This window comes from Carcharhinus amblyrhynchos, chromosome 6, assembly GCF_965287045.1.
Source record: "Carcharhinus amblyrhynchos chromosome 6, sCarAmb.v2.hapA, whole genome shotgun sequence".
NCBI classification, from domain to species: Eukaryota; Metazoa; Chordata; class Chondrichthyes; order Carcharhiniformes; family Carcharhinidae; genus Carcharhinus; species Carcharhinus amblyrhynchos.
Window position 1 is genome coordinate 80,183,281 of NC_137329.1, and position 12,076 is coordinate 80,195,356.

The 12,076-nt window shown below is 40.4% G+C and overlaps 1 protein-coding gene across 1 annotated transcript in view; it reads left to right on the top strand.

Moving 5' to 3' along the window:
• The window catches only part of LOC145344038 (zinc finger protein 800-like), a 93,849-nt gene that overhangs the window by 54,883 nt on the left and 26,890 nt on the right, over nt 1–12,076 (top strand). Inside the window, exons 3-6 of the mRNA XM_080190781.1 lie at nt 1,271–1,340; nt 2,437–2,515; nt 8,283–8,397; nt 11,015–11,110. Of these exons, the coding sequence (XP_080046907.1) occupies nt 2,477–2,515; nt 8,283–8,397; nt 11,015–11,110 (250 nt within the window). The 5' untranslated portion in view covers nt 1,271–1,340; nt 2,437–2,476. The remainder of the gene's footprint in view (nt 1–1,270; nt 1,341–2,436; nt 2,516–8,282; nt 8,398–11,014; nt 11,111–12,076) is intronic.

The window sequence follows — 12,076 nt, forward strand, 5'->3', positions numbered from 1 at the left end:
GTTCCGTGCTATTGACAGAAAGCTATTCATTGAAAGGGATGAAGTCCATAGTGCGAAGGACTAGTAGATAATGTTCAGTCTTTTTAAAAGTAAACCTTTTGCAGTAAATGGCTCCCTCAAGTGGATGTTTTCAGTCTTGCATTCAGTTTCCTCCCCTTGGAGTTGCTCTGCTGTGGAGAATCTGGTTTCGATCCCAAGCACTCCTTTATTTTATAATAGTCACTTCAATTGGTTGTTTTTTGGGGTGGGAGCACAGGGGGAGAATTATTTTCTATGTTGAGGCCAGTCTGCTGGAGTGCCAATCACATTGGTGCAGAATGCTTGGAAGCATCTCCATAGACAGGCCCAAGAGTTAGTGTTTCAGGCTGTTGAAGCATATTGGCCAGAATTCTCTGACCTTGCCTGTGGCTGAGATTCTCTGTTTCCGCTGCGGTGGATGGAGATTTGACTGAGTGGAGAATTCTGGCCATTGTCTTTTTTTTTGTTTTCCTTTTAACGTCTGCAGTTATGCTATTATGCGTAAAATATTTGAGGCTGTTATTGAATATTGAACCTGGCCCAACTATCAAAGGTTGACTGTGCTGCGTGACCTTTCGGCTTGGGTCATGTGGTTATTCCAAAATTATTTTGTTTTTTTCATGTCTTGTAATCATACCTGAAAAATAAAACCACTGCTGTCTAGTTCATCAGGTGTAAGATTTTAAATTTCCTCCACGCATCGTTGAAGCAAGAGCTCAGAATTGGAGCTTATTTGCCGCTGTTAATGCACTTCAATGTACTTAAAATCCTCCTTCAAAATCGATCTTCCTCTCCCTCCTCCAGAATATCATTTGGGTACATAAAGAAATAAAGCTTACACTCAAATAAGACAGGCTACATAGAGGACTATCCTTTCAACAAAAAAAACACCAAAATTTGCTCAAAAATGTATTAACCACATAAGGATTAATATTTGCGTTCCTGTCAAATAAAATTCCTACCTTCATGTTGGCTGGTGCACGCATGTAGGGTTTCTCCCTGCCTCTACTCCGTTCAGCTTTAAGGTTGTTAAATTCCACTTTTATGTCTATAATATTTGAGCACCATCTTTGGGGATAATTCCCTGCTTGAAAGAAATCTGGTCTACGTAGAATATGATCCTACCGCTTTTAGCCCAGTAGAGGGGCATTTTTCAAGCCCTGTACGGAAGTATGTAAAATAAAATTTAACAGTTGAAGGTATCAGAAGTTCAGTACATTTCAGTACTTTTTTTTTCCTCTTCCATTCACAGGTGAACAGGAAATACTGTTGAATTGGCAGTGAAAAGTAAATTCTCAACAGCAACTAATCCATCTGCTTTGGTAAACTGTTCTTATTTCGTTATTGTAGTGTCAATAGTTTGATCTTTGTTTGATTATGTTAATCAATTCTCTAATCTATAAAACAGTAATTGACAGCTTAAGCTAGTGGGTGGTGTGAGAAAGCAGAAGAGCTCCCAGAGAAAAGAGCTGGGTTCTAGCTGACACCATGCACGTATTAAAAAAGTTTATATGTTGACTTTTAACCTTTGGGCAGAATAGCCACTCAGTAAACAACAAAATTATTAGTTTATTATTAAATCAGACCTGTCAAGTAAAAGATAAAACCTAATGAACGTACAGTATGAAAGTATGTTAATTACTCTTAAGTACCCTAACTCTTTATTATGCATACACACAAAAAATTCAGTTCTGCCAAAACGTTAAAAGTTAATAGCTCAAGGGGAAAAGGATGGATGATGGATTCCTTGGAATGATATCCGAATTATGCAGTTGGTCTGTCGGCCCTAACCTGTAAAACAATTGATGACTCATGCACTATTTTTCAAGCAGACTTTGCAGAAAACTTACAATCGTTGACTTCAGAAAATGGAGCAACTTCTATTCACTTTTTTTCCTCCTTTCAGTTGGGTCTTGAACTTCAGGATCTATTGTTGCCTTTACCCAAACAATTGTCACTCCTTGATCCCCAAAGCACAACCAGCTGTAACAGCTTTTAAATGCATTTTTCCAGGCATGATTTTCTTTCCAAGTCATAATAAACATATGACCCTTTTACAAACAGTTCACCAGGGTCAAGGCGTTTCCAGCTTTTTTAAAACTGCTTAATTACTCTTTCCTGTAACCTGCTGTCTTTTCCTGGAACAGCAGCAACCAGAATCCTTGAAGTAACCCTTTAAGGGATAATTTCTGAAAGCCAAAATGCTTTCAGAATGTCTTTACTCCTCAAAATGAATTTTTGTCTTTAAAGCATTTTTGACATTTCCCAAAATGTAATGTTTTTTTTTGTAGAGTGAGAAGGAATTTGTTTTTGCACTCGCGCTATTAAATTTTGAGCAGAAATAGCATATCTTTAAGAGTTGAAAAGTAATTAAGTTTTACTACATGGCAAAACACATCTGGACTTTTTATTTTCCAGGTCACACTTGGGACTTCCAAAATAAATTTGTCGTGTGGCAATGGATAGGACAAATGCTGCACTGCGCAAACGAAATCTGGTAAATCTGAAGCTGTTCCCATTGAATTTAATTGTGTTTTAGATTGTCAACTGTTCTGATAAACCTCAAATGACAGTGTTTGATGTCGGTATTCGGGAACCAAGGAATAGCTTGCATGGAATATGAGCATTGGCAGATCCATTGCTGAATGGCTTTTTTCTGTGCTGTAAATTATATGTAATCCAAATAAATTTCAGAACTTCTGCGTTACAATTAATTTTGTTTTTGAAGAGTGAAAAGAAAAACATGATCCATAAGCATAGACTATGACGGCTTGTGCTTTTGACACTGCAGCAATTTGATCATCTCTGCTGTTTTGCCCCTTGGGTGACATTGGTATGGTTGTTGCTTTTTGTGACAAAGCCACAAAAATTACAGTAATATTTAAAAAAAAGTACTGCACATGTAGGAGATCCAAAATAAAAACAAAGATCTGGAAAATCTGGTGGGTCTTTGGAGAGGGAAACAGTTGATGTTTCAGGTCCAATATGACTGTTCTTGGGAACTGAACAGAGATTGAAATGTAATGATTTTATGCTGTTGATAGAGGGTCAGTTACACTAAAAGGACATCATATTGTTCTCATGGTCACATTTCTGTTTCCAATTCGTTATAGTATTCCAGTGAAGCCCAAAACAAGCTGGAGAACAGCAGCTCCTTTCCAGTTAGGCACTTTATAAACTTCTAGACTCAACACTGAGTTCAACAACTTCGGGCCATGAATTCTGTCCTCTCTATTGGTTTTTTTTTGCCTAGTGCCAGTCTATGTTTTATTGTTTTGCTGGGCCAGTGCTTTTTTTTTACTACAGCCATTATCACTCCCTTTGCCTTGTGTTGTATGACAACTTTGCTATTTAATCTCACTCGCCCATTTAACGCATCACATTTCTTGCCTGTCTTCGTTTCTGAAACAAGAATCAGATTGGGCTTGGAACAGTACTTCCTGCTTATCCCTCTGCAGATGCCGCCAGAACTATTGAGTGTGTTACAGAAAGCAACAGGGCAAGCCAGTCAGTACCAAGTAGCATTAGCAGTAGTTGGGGCAAATGTTGCATACAATTCTGTCAAAGAATAGTGCATGACTAAAAGACAGGAAAATATGGGAGAAGAATGAGGCCGAAAACTAAAGAAAAGATCATGGAAACAATAAAGTCTTTATCTAGAAATGATTCTGATTTTAGAAGTGCAATGCTATCTTCACTATTAAATTCATAGGCTCCCAGTTATAAACATTGATATAAACTCTGTTTGGTAATTACGTTACAAGCCTATTAATAAAGCAGGATCCAAAGGATTTCTTCCTTTTGAATTTGCATGTCACTTGTAACTGCGGTTCATTTGGAGTCATATCTAGCACAAAGGAAGATGGTTGTGGTTGTTGGAGGCCACTCATCTTAGTTCCAGGATATCACTGCAGGAGTTCCTCTTCAGCTGCTTCATCAATGACATTCCTTCCATTATAAGATCAAAAAGTGGGGATGTTCTTTTCAGCACCATTTGTGACTTCTTGGACACTGAAACGGTCCATGTCTAAATGCGACAAGACCTGCACAAATCCAGGTTTGGGCTGACAAGTAGTGAGGAACACTTGTGCCATGTAAGTGCCAGGCAATGATCATCTCCACCAAAATCTAACATTGACATTCAATGGCATTGCCATTGCTGAATTCCCATTATCAACATCATGACAGTTACCATTGACCAGAAACTCAACTGGTCTCGCCATATAGATACTGTGGGGACAGAAACAGATTAGAAGCTAACAATCCTAGAGTGAATATCTCACCTCTTGCCTCCCCAAAGACTGTTCAATGCCTACAAGACACAAGTCAGGAGTGTTATAGCGTATTCTCCACTTGCCTGAATGACTCCAACAATACTCGAAGTTCAACACCATTCAGGACAAAGCAGCCTGTTTGATTAGCACTCCACCCTTAAACTTTCCTCCCTTCTTCAGTGATACACAGTAGAAGCTGTGTGCACCATCTACAAGGTGCATTGCAGGAACTCATTAAGGCTCCTTAGACAGCAGCTTCCAAACCCTCGACCACTAATATCTTGAAGGACAAGGGCAGCAGGCACATGGGAACACTACCATCTGGAGGTTCCTCTCCAAACCACTCACCATATTTGGAAATACATCACCCTTTCTTCACTGCCACTGGGTCAAAATCCTGGAACTTCCTCCCTAACAACACTGTTGGTGTATCTTCATCAAACAGTCTGCAGCTCACCATCACCTTCTCAAAGGCAATTAGGGATGGGCAGTGAATGTTAGTCTAACCAACAAATCTCAGACCTAGGAAAAGACAAAATTGGAGTCTATGAAAAAAAGACTCTTGAGGATCATGTGTGGTGTGATTAATTGAATCATTATGCACTCCTGTCCTGGCAGTTTCAGCCCACAAAGTCTGCTCTTCAATAAACTTTCCTTTGCAAAAAAATACACAGAACTCCAATCATGTTTCCACACTCTGCCTCTGTTTCCAAATTATGGATGGCAAAGGCCTTCTCACCCAGTTTATTTCACCCATATTGCACTGACGTATTAGGAACAGGAGTAATAAAGTGATCTGTTGAAGATGCTGTATAAATGTAGGTTTTTGGCTTGTTTCTGTTATACCTGTACACAGTAGGCAGAATGACTGTTGCTACTGAAATTGGTGGCCCAATGCTGATTGCTCTGTGATTAATTACCATGGGAGAATCAACTTATCTTAGAAAAGCAGCTGAGAAATCACTACATTGAAATTTGTAGCTAATCTCCTCCAACTTTATCCTGAACCTCCCCTCCAACATTCTCCTCAACACTTCAATACTTCCCTTGCCCCCACCAAAGGACCACTCTTCTCTTCCCTCCAGCCTTCACCCGACCCCTGCACTGTTTCTCCATCACCCTCAAATGACCCCCTCTAACCTCCCCCCACCCTCCATCGGACCCCTCTAACCTCTCCTCTTTCCTCCTCACCCTGCACTTAGAACACCCAATTGCCCATAAAATTAAAAGTGGGATTTGAATTCCCACTTTAAGTAGAGTAGCCACATTTGCTGCTTCTCACCTTCAGGCAGATTTTTGGTTTCTTGGTGGGCTCTTCAAAAGCAAATTGGAGCTACAAAGTTGCCTGAACGTTGGAAAACAGCAATGAGGAGTGACACTGACAGACCAACTTAGAAAATCTAAGAACTCTTAGGCTGACAGATCCATTTTTTTTAAAGCAACAAAATATTATTGGTTCATAGAAATCATAGAAACCCTACAGTACAGAAAGAGGCCATTCGGCCCATCACGTCTGCACCGACCACTATCCCACCCAGGCTCTACCCCCATATCCATGCGTGTTTTTCCCACTAATCCTCTAATCTATGCATTTACAGTCAATTTAGCATAGCCAATCAACCTAACCTGCACATCTTTGGACTGTGGGAGGAAACCAGAACACCAGGAGGAAACCCATGCAGACACAAGGAGAATGTGCAAACTCCACACAGTGGTTCTTCTACACTGATGGCTTATTAACTCTATCCCATCTCTTTGTAACAGTTGATAAAACAACTGTGGGGTTAAATGCAGAGAGAGTAGAATAGGTTCCTCAATTTAGTTGAATGCCACAAATGTGGTTTTAAATGCAATGTAAATTGATAGCCATTAAGCCTTTCCTAATTCATACTCTGTTGACATTTACTGCAGTTGAGATCTCACTCTGCTCTTACATCAAGTGCTCTTTTAACCTGCATTGCCAATGTTGCTTTAACTCGTTACAAACGTTGAAAAGATTACAGTAATTAATTTCCAAATCATGAGAAATGTTGGGTGGGGAAGTGAGGGCGGGAATTAGAAGATAGTATATGCCACCAGGAGGAGAATGTTGGAGAAAGTGATGTATAATTTATTGCGTTCATTTATTCCAAGTGTAGACTGTTCGTAATGTTACTGTAAGGAGACAATTGCTGAAATCTTCAATTTTCCAAGGGACAGGGTAAACCTTGCCTGCAGCCCCTTTCCCATATCCTAAGTGAGAAATTCTGTTAGGGTCATAGAATCATAGAAACCCTACAGTGCAGAAAGAGGCCATTTGGCCCATCCAGTCTGCACCAACCACAATCCCACTCAGGCCCTACCCCCATATCCCTACATATTTACCCACGAATCCCTCTAACTGTGCATCTCAGAACACTAAGGGGCAATTTTTAGCATGACCAATCAACCTAACCCGCACAGCTTTGGACTGTGGGAGGAAACCCATGCAGACATGAGATTATGCAAGCTCCACACAGATATTCCCGGCTCGGGTCACTCAAACCCAGGCCCCTGGAGATGTGAAGCAGCAGTGCTAACTACTGTGCTACCGTGCCGCCCTTAAAAGGAGGTAAAAAGAAATAATCATTGATGTTCAAGCCATGTTTAAACTAGTTCTCAGAACCTGTTCTGAATCTTGAAGCTTCAAAATAGCTGATTATTTTCATCTGTTTCCATGACACAGTACTTAGTCCAGTTTTTAAGCACATGCTATTGCTTGCCAGCCATAAGGGAGCTTAATCTGAGATTGTGAACTTGTACCATCGGTTGGAATTGCGTCTGTGTGGGGGAGGGAGTTAACTGACTTACTATCTGGAAGCCTGAGTGAGAACTCGCACAAAGCAGCTTGAATGATTAACAGGCATGAGAATCCCACTTGTAGTTGCCTGATCAGGAGCCAAGTGCTTATTTGTGGGATCACTTGGCTGTTATGTTTCACTTTGGGAGTTCTAGTTGGGTAAATGTGTTAGGTGATGAACCGTGACTGAAGAATGTGGGAATCTGTGGAATGCACCACAACCCCTGATGGCTATATCTGCTGTAAGTTTCTGCAGCTAAGGCACCTTGAGATGCTGAGCTGGAGTTTTGGTTCTGGACATTGTGTGGGATCGTGGAAGGGGAAAATTACAGAGACCCTTCTTGTTCCAAGATGCAGTTCCACTCTGTAGATTCAGCAGACCTTAAGAGTTGGTTAGTGGTCGGGGACAGGAGGGTGTGACTGAGAGTTAGGCAGGTATGGAAAACTAGCATGTAGTGATGGAGGAGCTTCAGTCCGTGACTTTGTCCAACAGGTACAAGGCATGCTGCTAATTGTGTGGATGAGAGAGACTGTAAGTTGGATAGGTGGACTGGTCAGGGCACCATGCTGAAAGAAGCTATTCAAAGTATCGTCAGTTACTGTCACAAATGCTGTACCGTTGTCACCAGTCGGATCTTACCTTCCAGCCTCTTGTTGAACTAGACTTTCTATTTGGCTTCAGCCTCAATTGATATACTTACACTGCAAAGACCTCTCAATTCCCACCTCCATACCGTAACTCTTCTGCCCCTACCTCAGTCCAGCTGTTGTTGAAACTGTCATGTGTTCTTTTCAATTTTAGACTTGCTTGCTTCATTGCTTTCCTGACTAACACCCCATTCTCCACAAACTTCTGAAACCCACTCTTAATTTTCCCAAGCACCCGCGCCCACTTTCTGCCCGTGAACCCACATGCGCACTTTTCACGTAGAATTCTCCAATTGTCATCCGAGCTTAAATTGAAAGCTGGGACTTATTGGTATGTGGCTTATTGCTACACTGAGCGTGTTTTTATGCACTTGGTAATCTGGCTGTTTGGTCCACCAAACCTTTATTTTCTTGAAGTTAGAACTTTAAGAAACATCAAATCTGAGTGGTACTATAATGAATTTGAATATCTATATGTGAAAAAAAATTGTGGTTTGTAATGTTTATTCATTTTTTGTGTCTAGAATAATAGCCGGAATGAAACTGATATGGAAGAAAATAGGTCACGAATTCAGAAATCACTGCAGAGAGATAAATGTTGTCAGACAGAGCACCACCACCATGGCTGCTGTGAACCAGGTATGGTAAAATGGCTTTGCAAATCAGCTTCACAAATTTATTTAAGAAGCAATAGAAATCATCAAGTTCAGCATTTTTAGTCTAATCCGATTTCCTCTTTCCCTCCCCTTTTCTTTGTAACATGCTGATGATGCTGGAAACAGGATTGTATGGTAAGTCCACTTCAAACTTTTTTAGTTGCGTCCCTGAAAATCACAACTTTTAAGTGAAGCAATTTGAGTGAATCGTGTTTTCCCATTAAAACCAGTGTAAAAGATATAGATTCTGTAAGAACTTCCTTGCCAAACAAAAATAGATTACAACATGCAAGTTGATATATTTTACGTTGCTGAAGTCTTATTGGTAAATTAAATAATCTTGAAAACAAAATAAGTTTAAAAATATGGTAACTTTCTACTTGTGATTTCTTCCACTTGCTGCTGATCCTGCTTCCTGATCCTTTTGCTCACGACACATTGAACTTCTGACCCTCTTGGCTGTAGCAGACTCTCCCTCTCCCTGACCCCCCTCGCGTTTCCCAACCTTCCCCCTCGCCTGCCCTCCCTCACGCCCAACCTGCATTTCTGTTCAGGATCCAGACCTGATCCAATATAGGAGCTTCAGGTTGTGAAAGTGAGAATCCTTATGGTATGCAGGTACTGAGCTGGGGATGTTACAATTCATGTTTTAAAATCAGGTTCTGCAAATGAGTGCTGAGATGCAGGAGGAGGCACTTTGATAATTTTTAAAAAACATTCAGATTATAAAAGCCCTAGCTTGACACTGCTGCATCATCAGGTTTCGCACTTTTCAGCCCCGGAGCTCCAGCTTTGGGATCTTGAGCTGGTTTAGGAGAGGGAAATGGCAATTAGGAGGTTTTGCGAGAGCAGGAATCGGTGAGGGGGAGAGTCGGGAAGCAGAGCAGGTTGGAAGGTGAGGCTGCAATTTGCAAGGTGAGGGAAGAAGAGGCCACTGTTGATCCAGCAGAAGGGACTCTTCAGTTATCGGCAATAAAATGAAATAAAATATACTCCAACTTGTAAATCGAAGAAAAAGGTTTAATAAAAAACATCATTACTCCAACACTCGAGACCTCACCTTGAACCATTACAAGCCTCCACAATCCCCAGCAGCTGACCACCACATCGTTTTATCATTGGTTGCGTAGTTTGCTGGGTCAGCTGACCCTTGCAGCATGTTATCATTGGTCTCTACAACAGATCCAGTGTTATCATTGGTTACATTTCAATAGCAACAGGTGAGGGAGTGGGAGATGCTGCAAGTTAGAGGGTCAGGTGGGGGAGGGGCTGCACATTGGAGGGTGTGGGAGTGGGAGAGGCTACAAATTGGAGGGTGAGGGAATGGGAGAGCCAGCAAGTTAAAAGATGAGGGAGCAGGAGAGGCTGAGCACGTGGATTGGGAAGTGGGAGAAGCTGCTCAAAGATAGCATTGTTATTTAACACAGCCCTGACAGACCGATGGGAAATGATGCTAAAACGCTAAATGAGATATAGGCCCCATTAACTGACCATTAAAGCAAAAGGTAGTTTTAAATAGGCATGTATTCCACGATACAGTACATGATGTGCTTGTGTCTTGGAGACCCACCGGGAAGTAGTTCTGGGGCAAATAGTGCAGTCCTGTCTTTATCGTTGTCAAATGGAAGTGGCACTTGGTGGAAGACACCAATCCACAAATGTTAATTTTATGTGATTCCCATTAAGATGTCGAGAAGTAATTCAATTCACTGTAGTGTCCAAATATTACAATTATTCATTTTTACCTTTATTGCTTTCTCTTTCCCTTCTCAATGCAACATTTTCTTTGTTGTTGTTACAGTGGTTTGCTGTACTATTATTTGTTTGATTATTTTGCTTTCTTTGAACGTTAACCACTTAGCAGTAACATCCTTGATACATATCTGAAACAAGCTAAAATAAATTCACTATTAGAAATGATTTAAGTGTTATCAATAAATGCTAAAATAATTCAAAATGTAATCCTTTCATTCTGTCTGCCATCCTGATATGGGGGCAGAAATTTGTAAGTACTTTCCAATCTGAACTTCCTTTAGCAAATAGCAATTAGACTCTGGTTGACCTCCAGCTGTGTTTACTTACAGCATTTAGATTTGATGGCCTTAAAGAAACAGTCCAGCTGAAACAGTTTCACCCCAGCAGCAGCACAGTACTTTGTGTTGCATAATATTACATTCCTGTTATTTTGAAGCAGCGTGGCATCTAATTTGCTGTGTGAAACACAGTGGGATATCTATTAGCATTGTACCATTTTGTTATCTATGAGACTAGTGCATTTTAATGTTGAACTCCCTACAAGTGTGAAATTTTGCTGTGCGATAAACAAGCATGGTATTGGGTTTGTAGCAAATTCGTCTACCTGTTTGCTGAATGGATGAAATTAGGTGCAAACCTTATTTTGAAATCATGGACAAAGGAACTTCGTCGAAATGCATTCGTAAGTTTGTTATTTATATCATACAGTGTACTTTTACCCTGGATGTGAAGTAGATTTGATCCTGTTGTGTGTGTGTGTGTGTGTGTGTGTGTTTAAGAAGTGGTAACTGTATTTCAATGTCCCAGTATCACTTTCCTTTGCTTCTTATATATCAACTTTACAGCATACACACAGGAGCCAGGAGACCCTCCTTTGTTACAACAACAGCTTCCAACTTCAAAATCAGGAATTCAGCAAATCATTGAGTGTTTTCGGACAGGTACAGAGTAATGGCTTACTGACAGTTCTGTTGTGCAATTTTATACCATAGTCTGTACAATGAGTCCGTACTTCCATAATTCACTGCTTAAGATGAGTCAATATAGATTTAATTGGAAAATTAATCTTACGTCCTTACTTTAATGGCTTAAAACAGTAAGTGAAGTCAAGCAGGTAGATTTTATCAGACTCCAGTGAATGATGACTTTACAACTGAAATGACTATTCCCTTTCTGACTGTTACCATAATCTCATTGTACTCAGGTTATTTACAGGTTTTTTTTATAGTCTGTGTTGAGATAGTATTTCTGGCTGACAGAATAAGTTTTCATAACTACTTATATGGTGTTAATTCTTCACTCTTAAATCCATAACATTCTCATTGTTTGTAATATGTGTTTATGGGAACAGTGGTCACATGAATTTAGTGTTACCTCTTGCCAGCAGGACTATTAATGATGTTTTCATTCTGCGCTTTCATGCCTGTGTTGGCATTCACCTGCATTCTGATATGACATCTGGTGTACAATTTTTAAGATGGGAATGTGCACCAATGCAAAACCAACTGTTGGCAGCATTAGTTCCACTTTGACAGGAATACATAATAATGGCGATTCAAAAATGAAATGGGTATAGTGACATTTTGCCAAAAGAAGTCTTCTTACAAGTGAAAGCAAATCTTGAGATCATTGTGCCACAATTCAGATTTTAATAATTGTTGATCAGTTCAGTACAATAAGGTTTTGATGAACACCACCAAAATCTCCCATCAAGTTTCTAACAAGAATTATGAGGGGCATTTCTGCAGTACCAAGCTTCAGGCAGGCAGCGCTGAACAGAAAATTCAAGCCACAGTATTTTGAGTGTGTGCACCCCCATCCCCGCAAAGCAAGAACAGAAACATGGATTGAAAGGCCTTGTGCAACCCAAAACTCAAGTGTTGACGTCATTTTATTACCTGCAACAT